This window comes from Lathamus discolor, chromosome 5 (genome assembly GCF_037157495.1).
Source record: "Lathamus discolor isolate bLatDis1 chromosome 5, bLatDis1.hap1, whole genome shotgun sequence".
In the NCBI taxonomy this organism is placed as follows: Eukaryota; Metazoa; Chordata; class Aves; order Psittaciformes; family Psittacidae; genus Lathamus; species Lathamus discolor.
In genome coordinates, this window is record NC_088888.1 from 18,422,815 (window position 1) to 18,440,195 (window position 17,381).

The window sequence follows — 17,381 nt, forward strand, 5'->3', positions numbered from 1 at the left end:
TCAAGAGAAAGGAAGCATCCACACATACACAGTCACTTTGGATGCTGGCAAAAAAACTTAAATTACAGACATACCCATGAACAGGATGTTTAGGTATTATGAACATAGAAAAGGCCTTACTGATTAATCACATTAATAATAATGAAAAGAATGTTCCCTCATACCAAAGAGAAGAGAAGAAGGTACCAATCATGCAAATCTGTACCCACCTTCTCACAACAGGATTCCAGGAGTCCAGCAGTTCCAGGTAACATTTTCTTAGCTCCTGTGGAAATTAACCAAAAGCCAGCAAAGACAATGGGCTTGTTATGCAAACTTCATGCTCATCTTAAAATCCTGATTGCTAAGCATCTGGTGTATTTCACTGCTATATTCCCAAATCTGAAGCCCCTTTAACCGTTTTCCCCTCTGCATCAAAAGATTTCAATACTAAAAGCTTTTGATGTACTCTGGAAGAAATGTGGCAAGCCTAATACAGAATGAAAACAGCTGCAGTAGAACATGCTGGCAATGTAGGTAGTGCACTTGGAGAACAAACCTGTAAGAACTAGGATAACTAAAAGGCATGTATTTAATGCTTTGGTCTAGGATGCTAACCTTATAAAGCAGAGGGTTTCATTTTACAAACCTGAAATAAATTTTCAACCTCTGAACCCTTCTTGTGTTCAGAAACACAAATTCAACTCTCAGAGGAATAATTACAGGTCATTTAGTGTCTTGGATGATTTCTGCAGACATTGTAGCCTGCTTGAAGTAGGCTGTGCATACCTCTATCTTATTTCAAATGCTAAGTAGAAAGTGAATCACAAAGTACTGTAGCAAAGGCAGATACGGCTTTTTTTCCCCACCCTGGTCAAAATGAATCCACTGCATGAATTCATTGCACTGAATACGTGAAATACAAGTGTGAATTATTTCTGTAATCCTACCTTGGATAGTATGGCTAAAGACACAAGCAAGATTCACTAGTTTTAAATCTCTCTCACGCACTTGGTAAAGCAATATAATCTGTGAAACTAGGTGGCAGAGGACGTGAAGTTTGAACAGTACTTGAAAAGCACCATATTAAATTTTAAATGCAGTTTTCAGTTCTTAGGAGAAAAAGCAGTGTCTGATACTCCTTTGCTAAAGGACTTTGTTATTTTTTCCCCCGCTAATCAAGCATTTCTAAATACCTGTCTTAGAGGTGCATAGTTACAGGAGTCTTTCTCCCATCTAATTATTTGGGTTTTATCTTTAATTTATGGGTTTGTTCCTAACTGACAAAGAGATGAGCACAGCCTAATGTAAATACTGATGTGAGGATCATCCCTACCATTTCTTTATCAGGTAGCTGTTACAGGGCTTTTCGTATTTTTTTGCAGCTAACACTGCCCCTGAAGTGTTATTTTGTTTCTGCATTCATCTCAAGTTTGTAAGAAAATTAAAGAGGGTGGTATCCCTATTATTATTTTCTATCCACAAAAGCAGTTTCTTGAAGAAAGGTTCTATTTTATTACAAATGGAAAACATCACCTTGTGTGTATGCACTCTCCTGTCCGTAAACTGAAGATTCTTCAGCCAGCCTACTGGAAAATGGAACACTGTTTCCCTTAAAGGAGCTCTGATACAGGTTTTATTTCCTGCAGGCATTCAACTGTTCTCCACCACCCGCCTGAGCAATTCTAATGGTACTGCTCTCTGCACCTCCAGTTGTTGTACAGCTTCATGGGAATCATTACAGCAGCTTGCCTCCTTTTACCAGAGACTAGAACTGCTAACGTGGTAATTAGCCTTCTCATTGCAAGCAACAAGACAGCCCAAGAAGAGGTGGAGGTGGGATTGCAAAACCAACCCCAGAAACTAATACTAAATATGGAGCATCAGGTTTCTGCTCTAAGGCAGTATATAGCAACCTGCAGCTGCATTATTTTGCTCAAGTTGGTTACAACCAGGAATACATCCATATTGGCTGAAAATGGCTCAAGAAAGGATGGTCTAGAAGTCACAACCTGCATCTCTAGCTCCTTCTTCATGCTAAATAGAGGCAGAGGAGTCAATAAAAACCTATTTCATGTCTGCTCCATACTCCCACATTGGTGGCATGTAGGCTGCTTGCACTTAACTCTGCAGCAGACAAAAAAGGACTGAATGATTTTGCTCCCTTTACCTTTCCATAATATGCTAAGAGTAATAAACCAACACAGTATTACATTAAGTGCCACATAAAAACCTTTCTTGTGATTTCTCTTGCCCTTTTGCACTAAAATATAGTTTTATCATGCTTCGGGATGCACTAGTGTGGTGAATGGTTGTGGGTTTGCTTTTTTAAGAGTCTTCTATCATTGCTTACTTTCACTTGCTATTTCTAAAAGCTGTTTGAGATTCACCAGGCTAAAAAAATAATCTCTCTTTGCCCATTTTTCCTACTATCTGTTTCCACAGGTAAAATTTCAGGTATTTGTGTGGCTTCCCTTAGCTAAGAATTAGGCATTTATTTGCACTGTTGGCAAGAATTAAGAAAGAGCAGAGACCTTATATGTCAATCTGCTCTTTGTACTTTTTACCACTAAGACATAAATGCATCTGTAAAAAAATTAGTAACAGGATGCTGGATAACTTCTTCCCTGCTCACATGCCATTTAAAAGTCTAAACCAAGCAAGCAAACAACCCCAAGAAGCCTTTCTGCTGCTCAGTTAAAACACAGTCAAGATTCCAGCAAGCCAGAAGCAGGATTTAGCTGCCCAAGAGACTATCCCAGGGGAAAAATGTACTGCATTTTGTCTAAAACATTACTTTTGCTTTTAAAGTTTTCTGCAAATTGTAAACCTTTGAAAGCTGCTTCTCCTTTCCAGATGCAGCCACAGATGTTAAAAGAAACTGGAAGTATTAAAAAAAAACACCTGGACATACAACAGACTGACAGAATGCCAGCAGCTTATTCATGCCTCTTCTTCCACTGCCTCTTCATAGACTGATTTTGCAACAAACTTCATCCAAGAGAAAGGCCTTTCTGCCAGCCTCCATCACAGCAACCTAAAGGTTGCAGCATCAAATGAAGGCTTAGAGTTAATCCACTGTCCTTTGAATGTACAGGCATTTATGCCTGATTTGAGGTAGCATCAAGAAAGATTCAAACTGGGCTTATTTCCTCCCTATCAGCAGCTTTCTAAAAACCAGAAGAAAGAAAACTCCTTATGCATTATGCAGATTTTAGAGAACTAGGAGAGGTTATGCTGTATTGCACCATTCAAACACACAAGTAAATCCCCTCCATTAACTCACCCCTCCTCCTGACGATCTGGAGTCAAGAGTCCAAGGCCAGCCTAGAACTTAAGGCTTCCCAGTCAGTGCACTATGCTACAGCTCTGCCAGCACAGGGTACCAGTACAGTGGATAAATCATTTACTGCGTGCCTCTGGAAACCACAGTGAAAAAAAAAAAAAAGAAAAAAAAAAAGAATACATAAATAAAAATATATGCCATTTCATGAAACCGCAAGACAGTGTTACAGCCTGCCTCTGCCATCGACACCACCTGCTTTGTTCTCATCCGTTCTAGCAGCTCAAGCAGCACGTTTCACTCCCATCTCATAAAAAGGCCAAATTAATCTTTCTTCCGGTGTGGAATAGAGCACCCTACTCCACTCAGGTATAGAAGAACAATTATTGGAATAAAGGGCATGAAGAGAAGTACAATTTGATTTGTACCATAGGAAGGTTCAGCTTCTGGAAAGCTCAAGACAAGAATCGGGTAACAATTCTCAGTTTCTCATTTGCAAAGCTCTTGCTTCCTTCTTGATGCTAGTGGCTCTCTGTTTATGGCCAGCCAGGTTCAGCAGTGACCACCACTTCTACTACTTCCAGAAGCAACAGTAGCAGAGCAGATAACAAGGATATTGGATTTATATCGATGTCCTTTCCTCCAAAATAAAGTTAACCAAGAGTATGTCTCACACATGTACGACAGCATTGAATAAGACTGACTGAAGAAGACTGTCCAAATTATTCCATTTGCCGTTGCATGCACCTTCATGAAAACCAATCTGCAAAAGGAAACTAACCAGAAAGCATGTCTATATTCCAAAACAGTACCATCTAAAATGCAGAACTGTGGAAAAATTCAGCGTTCCCTTTAATAACTCCCTGCCCTGCACTGACATCCCTATATACAAGGCAGGCAAGAAAATCAGTTCCCCTTTTCCTCTGTAGATTTACAAGGGACCAGGCACTTATCTGAAGAAACTCTACAGAAAATGCGGGAGGGAAATTTGGCTGCCAAATGTCAACAAATAAACTCAGATATCTAATTAAAAAAACCCAACAAAACCCAAAAAAAACAAAAAACCACCCCAAAACAAAAAACCAAACCAAAAACAGAAAACTGAGATCCACTACAAAGGACTTTTTTATAAACCAGGATTTAAGCAATCTCTACTCATTACCCAACTCCATTTTGAAAGCATCAAAGCATGTCAAACCATGCTTTCTTTAGTTTTGAAAGGCAAATGGTTCTTTGAAGAATGTAGGGCAATGTTACCAACAAAGACATCTTCTTTTCAATGCAGTAACTGCTCAACATCACAAAAACAGCTCAAAGAGCCTTTCTCAAAACCTTCTTCCCTTCTTAATTACCTTTTTTTGGTGACTTGACCATTTATACTATATTTCCAAATTCAGCTTAAACAGTTCTCACATTTCCAATATGAAAACCACCATGATGACTCTGAAAAGATGTTTCATGTGAACGTTCTTCTCACACGGTCACAGAATAGGAAGAAAAACTGGTGATTTTTGCCCCTCTGGAGGTCCATGTGCTGGCAGTAATTACAGAAGTATGAACTCTTTTTGGGTTCCCCCCTTCAATGCCCTGCCTCGAGCTTTACATAGGGCTCAGGACTTCAAACAAATTTCCACTGATGATGTTGACAGTAGTTCTTCCATTGACTTCAGCTGGAAATAGATCGTTTTTTTACTGAGCAGGCTAACTGTTGAATATCTTCATCGTCTACCATTTCTCAATTTTATCAGCTATTACAGGAGTTAGAAATTAATTGAAATCAAACACTTTCCTTAAGAAAAGAAAGAAGAAAATCAGGAAGAAAGTCTTGTTAACCACCATATGTTTATTTTTTAAACAATTTACAAATGTCATATTTATCCAAGCAAACACATTTAATACTTTAGTCTTTAACAAGCTATACAAATGAGAACCATCACACTAGAGCTTTTGATAGCTCAAGGACCATTCAGGGTAGGCATGCATGTGTCTCTATCACATGAAGCGAGTCCAATTCCTGACACCAGGGTTCTGGTCTTCTGCTTCTTCAGAGCTGGTCAGCTGCTAAATGATTTAACACAAATAGTTACTGGATCACAATACAATGAAAAGAAAGCCCATTTCAAATCATGTAAGTGACCTCAATATGTCTGGTCCAGGTGTCAGGCCACAGAGCCTTACCGATTAGTCTTCTTCTCCAAAAGCCAGTCGGACAGATTTTCTCCCCTTGCTTTAGTGCTGTGGCATCCATACATGTGCTTATACAATACAATGAAGCAGCTTAAGTACAGATGTAATACAACAGTAATTACAAATCACAGAGACAGATAAACAAACAAACAAAACCAACTCTAATCACATTCTTGCATTTCAAACAATGAAAGTAAACAAAATCATGCATTACAGCTTAAACAAATTTTCAGTTTTAGCTCTTCTGCAAGTCTCCATTTCCTCAAGTTCTAAATTGCGGTTCTTGAGCTTGTCCCAGTGGCTGGGCTACTCAGTGCTATTGACACAAACAGGGTGAGCTGGAAATTATCCAAAAACAGTCAAGGAATAAAAGCCCCCAAAATAAACAACAAAGACGCACGCATTATAAACGACAGATTCCATTTTAATAGCAGAGTGTAGAAAAGAAATTGGCAAAAAAATTCACATGAAAAAACATTTTACACAATTGATTATGTACAGAATAAAGTATGTGTCTGGTTTCCAATGATGTAAGTTTCCCTTTAGTCAAGTCCTACCACAGGATGCAAAATACACCTAAAACCCTCAACTGGAACAAAAAAAAAAAAAAAAAAAAAAAAAAAAACCCCAAAACAAACAAAAAACATATACATAATCCCAGCTCTGGTTCCTCAAATATTGGGACTGGCTGGGTTCACTTCAACCCACTGGGCTTTCTGCTAAGCTTTCAGCTAAGCTTTCAGAGACTCCTGACTTTGTTGTAGCTTCCAAACTACTGTCAGCAGTTTCTGTTTGCTCGGTCTTCTTGCTCAGGATGGTGCATGCTCCCTTGCCTCCTGAGCCACCCTCCTTCCCATGTGTTTCTTTGAGCCCAGGAAGGAAAGTTTCCGTGCAGCCAGAAGCCTGACTTTCTGTGCTGCCCCCGTCACAACTCAGTGACGGCATTTCAACAGCACCACCTCTGCTCTCCTCCACATGCAGAAGGATCTCAGATGTGGGAGAAATGCCCTGCATTTCTAGAACTGGCATGACCACTTCTGTAGTGTCACTATTTGAGGACTGCAGTCCAAGCTGCGGCATAACTGTTTGAGAAATCCGTGTGCAAAATTTATCTTCCCGACTAGCAGAACTCAGTATAGCAAAATCAGTAATCTCTGTTTCACCCACTGCTTTTTCATTGCCTAGCTTCTTAAGTTCACTGGACTCCAGCCTAATGGATGCAATAGTTTCTAGTTTTGAGACTTCTTCAATATTCTCATTTAAAAGTCCTGTTGTAAGGATGCTGAAGCATTCATGTTTTACCTTAGTATCTCCCAAACTGTAGTCAGCACTTTTGAGCTTGAGCTCTGCCTTCTGGGAGGGAGACTCATTGTTTTTCACGTCTTCTGATGTCAAAGAAACTTTCTTGCTATCCACATGAATATCTGCAGAGAGACTTCCAGATTGCTCAGTGTTCAATCCTGAGTAAGTGGAATTTGGATGAAAGTCATTGGCTGCTGAGGTTCTTAAAACCTCATGCTTTGTTTCTGGGGCACAGACAGCTTCTTCTGAAAGATGCTCCTGATGGAAATCTGCTGATAAAGCAACTACTGACTCTTGGACAAGATCAGAGTGAACCCTAGAAAAGCCTCCAGTCCCTATTTCTTTTGCACTTCTTTTGGTAAAAACATTATCTAATGTTGCATCAGATCCAGTGTGTCCTAATGATTTTTTTTCAACTACTAATTCTACACTGGATCTGAGTTCAACAATATTTGCAGAGCTGGTGTCCACTAACCATGTCACTTCCTGCCTTTGGGTTTTGTTATCTAGCACTGCATGGCCTGAAGGTTCAGGCTGAACTTTTTCTTGAGCTTCTGATACGCTACTTCTAGCTTCTGTGTTGGTGAGACATGTGTCTGGCTGCGCCTCTGTCAATTCTGAAGCACTAATTTCATTAGAATTAGTTTTTACTTCTACATTTGGAGTATCTGATAGGTTCCAACTACTTTCAGAACAAGAAGTTGTGACAACCTGTTCTTCTCCATTACTAGTTCTGGAAGTGTCCCATTCACCAGGACTTCTTGTCAATTCTGAAATTTTACTTTGGGTTTCTGAAAATCGGGGAGCTTTGCCAAGGGCTCCTGGATGAGATACTTCCAAAGCTGTACTTCTCAGTTTTACATCTTTTAAGGAGGCATCAACAGAATTCTGCCCTATTGTTACTGCTACTAAAGCTTTCTCTTTTGAAGTGTTTTGAGAATTACAGAGCAAGTCTGGACTATCAGTTTCAGAGTGAGTTCTATAGCTATCACTTAATTCTTCCTCTACTAAGTGGGAGTTTCCCAAATTTTGAATTTTATTCTGTGTTTCAGGTATCAAAGTCTTTGAGTGCAAGCTAAGCTCAGGCTTTGCCTCTTTTACTTCCCAGTCTTTCATCTCTGTATCCTTCTCCAAGGTACCAGGAACATTTGTGTTAGTAACTGCAGTTTGAACTGCAGTTTTACTTGCATCTTCCTGTTCAACCTTCTCTTGAATCTCTGTTTTCCGCAGATCACAGAATTCCTGACTACCTACCTGCTCTCTACTTCTAATATCCACAAGTCCAATTTCTGCAGGTATCTGGAAACCAGAAGCAGTTTTTGTTTCTGGCCATTCTGTGACTGACATTTCTGACAGCTGAGGCTGAAGTGTTTTCTTGCTCACTTCAGCCTGATTCTCACTGAGAACCCAGTGCCCTGTCACTTGATTATTACAATGTGAGGAATCTTCTTTCAATTTGTTCCGAACATCTGCTGAAAGAAGAGTCTGAGATTTTTGGCCTACATCTTTCAGAATACCATTTTCAATGTCAGGGCTCATCTCATTATGAAGTATTAAGGTCTCCTGCATATCAGTTTTCCCAAGTTCTGAGCTTGTCTCAGCTGAGTGGACTTGGCTAATTTCAGTAGCCACATTCTGAGAATCCTCTTTCAAGGAGGATGAGCTATTATTTGTTTTATGGTTTGCAGACGAATCTGCAGATTTTGTTAGGTTACAGTTTTCTCCATTTGGAAGTGCAGAACTGGCAAGCTTGCTATCAGCTGAACCCTTTCCACCACTACTGTAAAAAATATCATAGAGATCTTTAGCATTGGCTGTGGCCAAGCAAGAGTTCCGTTTCTCTACTTTTTTTGCCTGTTCACTGAAAGCAGTTGAAGTTGGTGGTGGAGGGGGTCTCACAGGCATTGCCAGCATTGTCTGTTCACTTTCAGACACACCTGGAGCTACTTCATCTGCAGGGATGACAGCTGTCTGCTGGACTGCTATTGGAGGAGGGGGTGGAGGTGGTATATCAGAAGTCTGAGAAGATTCACTTTTCTCTGCTGCTTTCAAATCCTCCTCTGCCCCTTTTAAAATTACTTCTTCTCCTCCAAAAGCTTTTGAGATGATATCTGGGGGAAGCACAGGGTCTGCATTAGTTTCTTTTACCACAGGCAATGGTTTGGTGGTAGCTCCAGAGGATTTTATGGATAAAAAAGTGTTCAAAGGTGCTGGTTTGCTAACTGTTGCAGTAGTAGACTTCCTGAAAATCATTGTGGGGACTGGTAGATTGGGTAGAATTTTTGATGGCGTTGATGTGACAACAACTGGTGTCCATGGGGTAGTGTGTGGAATAACAGTTTTACCAGACAGCTTGATTTCAATGGGCTTTACATGAGGTTTCCCAGACTGGCACTTGCTCTCCTCTTTGTTTCCTTCTGTAGTCTCCTCCTTTGGAATAGTGCCTGCTGGGGTTTTATCGTCTCTCTCAGTCTTTTTCCAGCTGAATTTCCCAAAGGAAGTCTGGCTTGGTGATTCCTTTTTAGATTCCTCTTTCTTTTCTTCTTTTTTCTCCTCCTTCTTCTCTTCCTTCTTCAGCTTAAGCTTGATACCCATTTTTCTCCCAGAAGAATCTATTTTGCCTTGAGTCTCACTAGTCCCTTCTCCAAGCTCTGGGATACTCTTTGTTTCCTCTTTCTTTATTATTTTTGGTTTCTTCTCATCCTTCTCTTCTTTCTGTTTCTCAACTAGTTTCCGTTTCAGCTCGTTCTGCCGCCTGCGCTCTGTTTCCAGAACTACAGCCAATCCAGCCTGACGGTCTAAATTTCTCCTCTCTTCATAGAGTGGGTTTTCATCTATGTATTTCTGTGGAAATAAATGGCACAATTTTAGCCACTGTTTCAATTAAAAATAAATAAATAAATTCAGCTCTGTAACAGTTTTGACTTGTTCATTAAGTGCTACTAAGACAGTAGAGAACTTCTTCCTACCAGGAAACTCAGATGCTACAAACTTCACATTCTGTAATTTACTGTCAATTGAGTGGAAGCAGTGCTGTCACTTTACAGAAGAATTTGAAAATCAGCACTGGGACTTAAACACCATTGCAACCTCACGCAGATGAAATATTATCCTCTATATAGTGGGAAGTTCTGCTTATTTAGCTCAGGAGAATGTAGTGAAGATAACCAAATACATATACTCCAAGGAATCAAGTCTCATTCTTCAGTAAAGGAAGACAGAATAAGTAGAAGCTAACATGAGAAGCTACACTCCTGGTACACCAGCTACCAACCTTGTATTTCTCATTGTGGGGATGACTTTTCACATGCTGCTCTGCTGAGATCTGATCTCCAAAAAATTCATGACAGAGCTGGCAATAATATCCAGTGATAGGAATCAGAAACTCAGAGCCTGAAAGGCCAAAGAAAATCATCAGAGAAACAAAACTTAACAAATGCCAAGCTCTTTACAAAGCCAGATAAACGTATCAAAGAACAAGAGCAAAACCTCCAGCAATGTTCCTTTTGGAAAAATTAATGCTGCTCTTCTTATGCTTACAGTATGGGAAACACCACTGCCAGGAGCAAACCCATAAAGTGAAGAATTACTATTGTTTACTATGACTCAAAAAATTATTTCAGAGCTATCCAACCTATTAAGGCTATCCCCAATTCAAGCAGGTTAAGATTTCCTACAGTCTTCATCTATTTTCCACCTTTGTGGTGTAGTCTGTTCAAATACTAAACACTTGTTTAAACCTAGTTTATAAAAAGAACATAAGTGTTTTTACTGAAGTTCAGCAAAGGCTACATCTCTACACCTACACAAGCAGCTGCAGTCATCTAACACACTGCAGATTCTTCTTCACCAGGCACTACTAGAAGTATGTAAGAGATTAATAAACTGCGACTAGCCACTGGCAGGCTGATCTAATTATTCAGATGTTATGTAAGTTTTCAAATCACAGCCCCTTCCATATGGCTCAGATACTCTGTATCCACATTCTACCAAGTACTCATCAATGATTCTTCAGGGAGAACTGTACTAAAATGTATTGAATGGAAGTCTGTTGCAAGACTGTGGACAAGATGTGCCTAAATACAGCAAGCTATTGTGGTTGTGTTCTGAATTCTAGCATGTTGGCAAAAATCACTTCAGAACTACACTGGAGAAAGAAAAGTCACCTGGCATTTGAAATAAAAACCTAACCTCTAAAAAGAAGAGAAGGAAATACACTATATTTTCCTACGCTTTTGCTTCATGACCTTTGCACAAGAACAACCAGGAAATTAAATAATTTGTCTTTTACCTAATAATACAGTATTTATATGTACTCCTATAACAAGTAAAGTTTTGAAATTCCTTTCTCTGAGCAACTGGAACCTGTTGGACAGTAAAGGGAGATGATGTCCAAGTTAAAAAAAAATTAACATACCTTTGGCAGGAACAGTTATCTTATCGATGCGTTTTATGGAGTCTTGTTTGGTCTCACTCTGTGTCTTCGAAGCCCAAGGTCTGTTGTAAGGATCCAGGGTCTATTTGCACAGTGACAGAGGTATACAGGCTCATGTATTACACTAGTAAGGGAAGTACACTTGACTTTTTCCTTTTTAACATCCTTTCAGAACACTGAACATTAAAATCAACGTGCAAATATTTACAGAAACTATGTTTTCCTCTCTTTCCCCTCCCTTTTTTGCAATTTATAATGAGAAAATAACCTGTGCAAAAGGTAAAGTGCAAATGATAGCAAAGAACAAGTAAATATAAGGAACACGAATATCAAACACTAGTTCCTGAGCAAAGTGGACACAGGCCCCACTTACTAGTTGGAACACACCAGCAGCTGTACAAATTGCTAAATCTGGCATTAAGGGAAAGAAGGATTTGATAAGCAAATTCTTGGGTTCATTTATCACTTCAGATTCACTTGTAAAATGTAGTTCTGTGATGTATGTTTTAGTGTTAATATTTATAGCAATACGAAATGCACTTAGTGAAGAAAGCCTGCAACATACCTGTCTGTGTTTCTTATTATGCATGTGTGTGAAAAAGTCAAACATGGTTCCGCAGATGGTATTGCAGTCTTTGCACCAGTGGTTCCCTGCATCATAATACTCATAAATATTGGCCAACTGGAAAGGATGTTTGGAGGACTGTGAAGAGGATTCTGCTGGCTTCGGGCTTCTACCTCTGGATTTTTCATTAGTAGTTTTTGATTCCTAAATTGAACAAAAGGAAACACTTCTCTAAGACAAGGTAGGGCAGACATAATGCTCTAGAAATCAGAACCTGCCTCCAGCAGAAGCCACACACACCAAAAATAAAAATATGTATCACCTGCTTTTCAGGGCCCAGGCTAATTCCACTGTTTCAGAGAGCTGGTACTGCCGACTAAGACGCTGCATGGCCGCAGTGAAGAGCTTCCAATAAGGCTCCCAGATGTAATGGCTGGATGGTTGTAGGTAATCAAGGAACCAAATGAACAAATTCCCTATGGCATGCACCCTTCCCACTTCATGGGTTTCAAATAAAGAACTGAATAATTCCAATTTACAGTACTAGCCAAACAATGCCCAGAAGACCTAAAATGGCTCCCCTAGAAGCATTCAGAAGTTACTGTAAAAGTAGCTTGGATGAAAGCAAAATAAAAAAAAAAAGAAGAATTGCTTGACTAAAAGTACTTTTACCAGATTATTTGAGAGTTCCTGAATTCTTCAGAAGACTTTTTTCTTAGCAATAATAGAAAGATGTTTTTTTGTTAATTACCTAAGCATGCAAGGTGAAGCATCTTTCAATTTAAGCATATGATATTTGCACTTACATTGATCTGTACAGAAAGACGCCATACAGTGATACACAAACATTTCAGGACTCTACCCAAAATTAATACTAAACTAACACTGCAGAATAGCAAAACAAATAATCCCTGATATAGATCATGAATGAGCCCTGATAATTTATATTTCAATAGAACTAGATGTAGTTTGAGGTTTAAGTCACATTTTCAATGGCTGAAAGCCCATTATGTTATTTCTAATGTGCATGTTAACATAGCAGACCTGAGTTGGCTGCATGATTTCCAAGTTATTCACTATCCAAGTGGAACAAGTTTACTTTAGCAGATTCAAAAGTCTTAAATAACATCTGCCGTACTTGGGAGTTCCTTTGGATAAACAGGAATAGATTCTCTATTAACACCACCACACACAACATACAGTGTAGATCAAACAATGAAGAGACACCCAAGCCTCTATGTACCCCACAGATACCCATACCCCAGTACAATCTTGGTAGCAGAGTAGGAAGTGACCCAGTGAATATTTGTGGAAATTCTGTGTGCAAGAACATAGGAAAGCTGACATACTCTTAAAAAATGAGAGGACCAGCTTATAAACTGCAGGAAGTGCATGAAAGAATGTTCATGATGTCTAAGAAGTGTCATTGTTTATGTTACTTACAGACATATATCCACCCAATATATCCTATAAAAATACTATCTCCATCAGAACTTTAAAAAAGGCAATGTTTCTCATACAGATAGGTGACAGTCAACTCTTAAACCCAGTTTATGCTTAACCCCAGCTCAAAGATGACTTTGTAATTTGCTGCTGTTTAGAGCCCAGAAGAGATGATTTGTCTGTTTAGTCCAAGGCTCAGTTCTGCACTGACTATGTAACTACAACACACAGACACAGGTTCAGCAGCAAGGGACCACAAGGCAGTTTGCAAGTAAGCATGAAGGCACACATTTTTGCCATGAGGTTGACAAAGGCAACCAATCTCAGTGTCGAAAGGCCTGCACTGGTTTTTTGGGTTTTTTTTAAACCCTAACAATCAGAATTACAAGGTGAATCTTAGACACTAAAGGCAGTGCCCTATGTGCTTATAGATATCTGAAAGTATTAAATGTTCCTAGCCGGCACTCAGTATTTTCCATGTTAAAATAAGGAACTATGAAAAGGGGATCAAGTCATTATAGGTTTGGACAATACAAACAATGAAAGTTAAAATAATTAAAAATACATTCACACATGCCGTATTTCAAGAAAAGAAAGCAATATAACTTAATGCAGTTTAGGATTTAAAAGACGTTGTGTACTTTAGCTTTACAATGTGGTGACTGAAGCAAATGACTTGTAAAAGTAAGTGAACACTAAACTTCAGTGATGTTTCAAGAAACAATAAAAACAAAATACAAAAGCAAGCCTTAAAATGAAAGACATCAATAAGTTCTCTGCATCAGACCAGGATGAAGCATAAGAAAAAGTTTACAGGATACACAGATTTTTCTCTCTGCAAAAAATATACAGTAAGGTCTAGACAAAAAGCATTTACCGCCTCCCATCAGCTATTTCTGTTATATATTTGAATAAACATCTGAAAAGCATGATAATCAATGTCCTGAATCATGCCTAACCTTTCAGATGTTACTGTCATATACTACTTCCAAAGTAAAAACTATCTTCTGTAATGCAATAAGCTTGTTTTGATATAGCCAGCACCCATTAATATAGAGTATGTCAGAGAGACCATAATGATGCATAATGACATTTCTTAAAGAGTGAAGACATAGCATGTATATAATAATCATGTTAAGCTGATTTGTTAATATCATCACCTAGTGAGAAGACCAACATGCTCCAAACTTGCAGAGAGCTTTGCTGCTACAAACATTCATCCTTGACAGGCCATGTCAGCAATGTCGTAGAGAAAAAACACCTGTCCTCCTGGTATGGCATTGAGACTGAACAGCTACAAACATGCATGATACTGGTCAACACCTCATCAAAACCAAGAGCAGAACCAGTAAGTGGTACTGAAGTGCACAAACCCTGAGGCAAATTATAAACACTGATTACATTGACTCTCACCTATATGCAACATCAAAACCAGCATATGACATGTGATAAACAAATGACATCAAATGATCCCCTAGTAAATGCTTGGGAGCAGCTGTCTCTCCCCAGTGCCCTCTTCTCTCAGTGGGAAAATCACCAGCACACAAGCTAGAAGATTTTACCTTGTTGGAGGAAGATGTTTTTTCCAGACCTTTTGCGTTTTCTGACTTGCTGCTCTTCTCTGAGGAATCTTTGTTTTCCACAGATGGTTTCCGGGGTTTTTCAAATATGTTAATCCCCAGGATTTGTGCTACTTTGTCGAGCTCAGACTGCTTCTTGTCAGCTGCATCAGATTCTTTATGCAGCTCTGAAATCTCCTTCATAATATTCTCTTGTAGTCTGTTCACCTCAACCAACAAGGGGTCTTTGTGTCCATCCTTCTCACGACGTTTTTTCCTCAACATCTCTCCTGAGCCAATCAAGGAAGTAGAAGAGTTGGAAATGCAATAACAGAAGATCTGTATAACTATTTCAATGACAAGTAAAATGCTAATATAAAATATTACAGCTAAATCTTGACTAGGAAGTTGTAAAGATGGAACTGACTCTCAAGTACAGCATTAGCATATCTGCCTTGTTATACACCTCTGACAGAGGCATCATAATCCTCAAGAATCAGTTTAATTATCACTACTTCCCTGTGTGACCAAATAAACTAAAGTTAATCCTACATTCTAACCTAAAAGTACCATTTTCCAAAGGTGATGGAAATTGGTATTTGCTTTGACCAAACAAAAGTTTTCAAAATAAAAAGTCAGCTCTGTCTTGAGAGGACTCCTCCAAGCAAGATTAACAAAAAATTGAAAGGCACAATGACATGTTTCAGTTACTATTTCCCACTTCTAAAGAAGCATTAAAATGCACAAACTGCAATTCATTTAACTTGTCAAGCTGCCAAGAAGATGCAAGAACAACTGTTTGCTTCAGTGTAACAGCCCAATTTTGACATGATTTTAATATAGTAATTAGCTCACTGTTTTCTCAAGAGTTCTGCATTGCCCAGAGTATGAAAATATTAGTTCTAAACTGTAGACTATTCTTATTTTGGCTTTCACATCTCCTAGCAGGTACTAGGACTTCTGATACATGCCAGTAGGAAAAACAAAAGTGGGGAGAGGTATGTGATGTATGCACTGTACCTTGCTGTTTACGAAGCCTGTCCAATTCAGTCTTGAGATAGTAAAGCTTCTTCTGCCGTGCTTCTCGTTCATTCTTCAGTTTTTCCCTCTCTTCTATCACCTAAACAGATTGGAAGCAGACTGGATTTTTTTCTCTTCCTGACCCAAGTTAAGCAGTCTTGAAAGAATGATAGCAGGACCTCAGTTTGCCAGTCACAGAACACTGCTCACTATTCTTGAAATGTTCTTGAGTATTCTAACACAACAAAGGCACCTCTTCCTCTGCATCTTCAGGTAACTATGTCATGTGCTCACGCTTCAACCCTATATGAAGGTGATTTTTTTGGGCAGTGTCTTCCCTGAAACAGCTTTGTTTGTTGCACCATTTCCCAAGGCACTTAGGCTCAGCTGACTGTCTTCTACAGCGATAAACAAGATCACAATAAATGGCTCTCCAAAGCTCCTGCAATATCTCTACAGCCAGCATGTTCCATCAGTGACAGACTTCACAGCCCTTCACCCTGCCTCCTGCTTTGACTCTGGCCAATTTTAGCTATTATTTAGGCTTCTGTTTCAATCTGACCATAACTGTATCACTGAATTTCATATTTTGCAGGCATAACTGTCTGAAACACCTGGATGATGTTTGCTTCTTGCTCAGTAATGTAAACTCTTGCATGAGGAGCTCACAAATCTGTTTTTCACTGGTTTTCACTGATTCTCACAGAAGGAAACCTTATGCAAAAATGAAACCTGGAAAGTTCTTTTAATTTCCTTCTTGGCTTCATTTTTCAAGAGACAAGTCCCATTTTTTTTACCTTCCTAATGCTCTTAAAGCTTACTACTGACTCCTTCCTTGAATAAACAACAACTGACCCAAGGCTCTGTCTGTCTAGAGAATTAGTACGGCTACGGCAATGCAGATCTACAGATCCTGCCCAGAATAAGCCCCAGGAGTTCTGCCAACATAGTTGTTGAACAGTGAAAGCTCACTTATTTGCTAGTGTAGCACTCTGTGTACGCACCCCTCTTTAAGTCACTTAAAAAAAAAAAAGCAGAGAGGTGATCTCAAACTAAAAATTTAAAGTGACTTCTTCTGAGCCTCTCTTGGATTCAGTTGTCCCTCCTTCCATGGACTGATTTCTTTTCACGAATGTGATATAATCACTGAGTAGGCGAAAAGCTTCCAGCCCCTGTCATGTGCTGTTTTTCTACTAGAAGATCTACAATCACAATATATCATTAGCACAGCTACACTGAAAGAATCCGTCTAATGCAGATATGCATATGGGGATGAAAATTAGATATGACTGGCAATGTGTGCTTGCAGCTCAGAAAGCAAATCGTTATACTGGGTTGCACAAAAGACATGGCCAGCAGATCAAGGGAGATGATTCTCCCCCTCTACACTGTTCTATTGAGATCCCATCTGCAGTACTGTGCTCAGACCTGTAGCCCCTAGCACAAGAAAGCCATGGACTTGCTGGGGCCACGAAAATTATTAGAGGGCTGTGAAACCTCTCCTGTGAAGACAGGCTGAGAGAGCTGAACTTGCTCAGCCTGGAGAGAAGAAAGCTCTGGGGAGACCTTATTGTGGCCTTTCAGTACATAAAGGGGGCTTACAAGAAA

General features: G+C 39.3%; 1 protein-coding gene across 3 annotated transcripts in view; it reads right to left on the reverse strand.

The window, feature by feature from the left end:
- Window positions 1-5,087: 5,087 nt before the first annotated feature.
- Window positions 5,088-17,381, reverse strand: part of ZNF318 (zinc finger protein 318) — a 29,191-nt gene continuing 16,897 nt past the window's right edge. For 2 of the 3 annotated variants that reach the window (XM_065679930.1, XM_065679931.1), the window contains 6 exons: window positions 15,774-15,873; window positions 14,757-15,043; window positions 11,752-11,955; window positions 11,169-11,268; window positions 10,026-10,144; window positions 5,088-9,595 (listed from right to left, as the gene is read on the reverse strand). In XM_065679930.1, the coding sequence (XP_065536002.1) occupies window positions 6,149-9,595; window positions 10,026-10,144; window positions 11,169-11,268; window positions 11,752-11,955; window positions 14,757-15,043; window positions 15,774-15,873 (4,257 nt within the window). In that variant the 3' untranslated portion in view covers window positions 5,088-6,148. The remainder of the gene's footprint in view (window positions 9,596-10,025; window positions 10,145-11,168; window positions 11,269-11,751; window positions 11,956-14,756; window positions 15,044-15,773; window positions 15,874-17,381) is intronic. The other variant, XR_010612899.1, reaches the window with a different exon arrangement.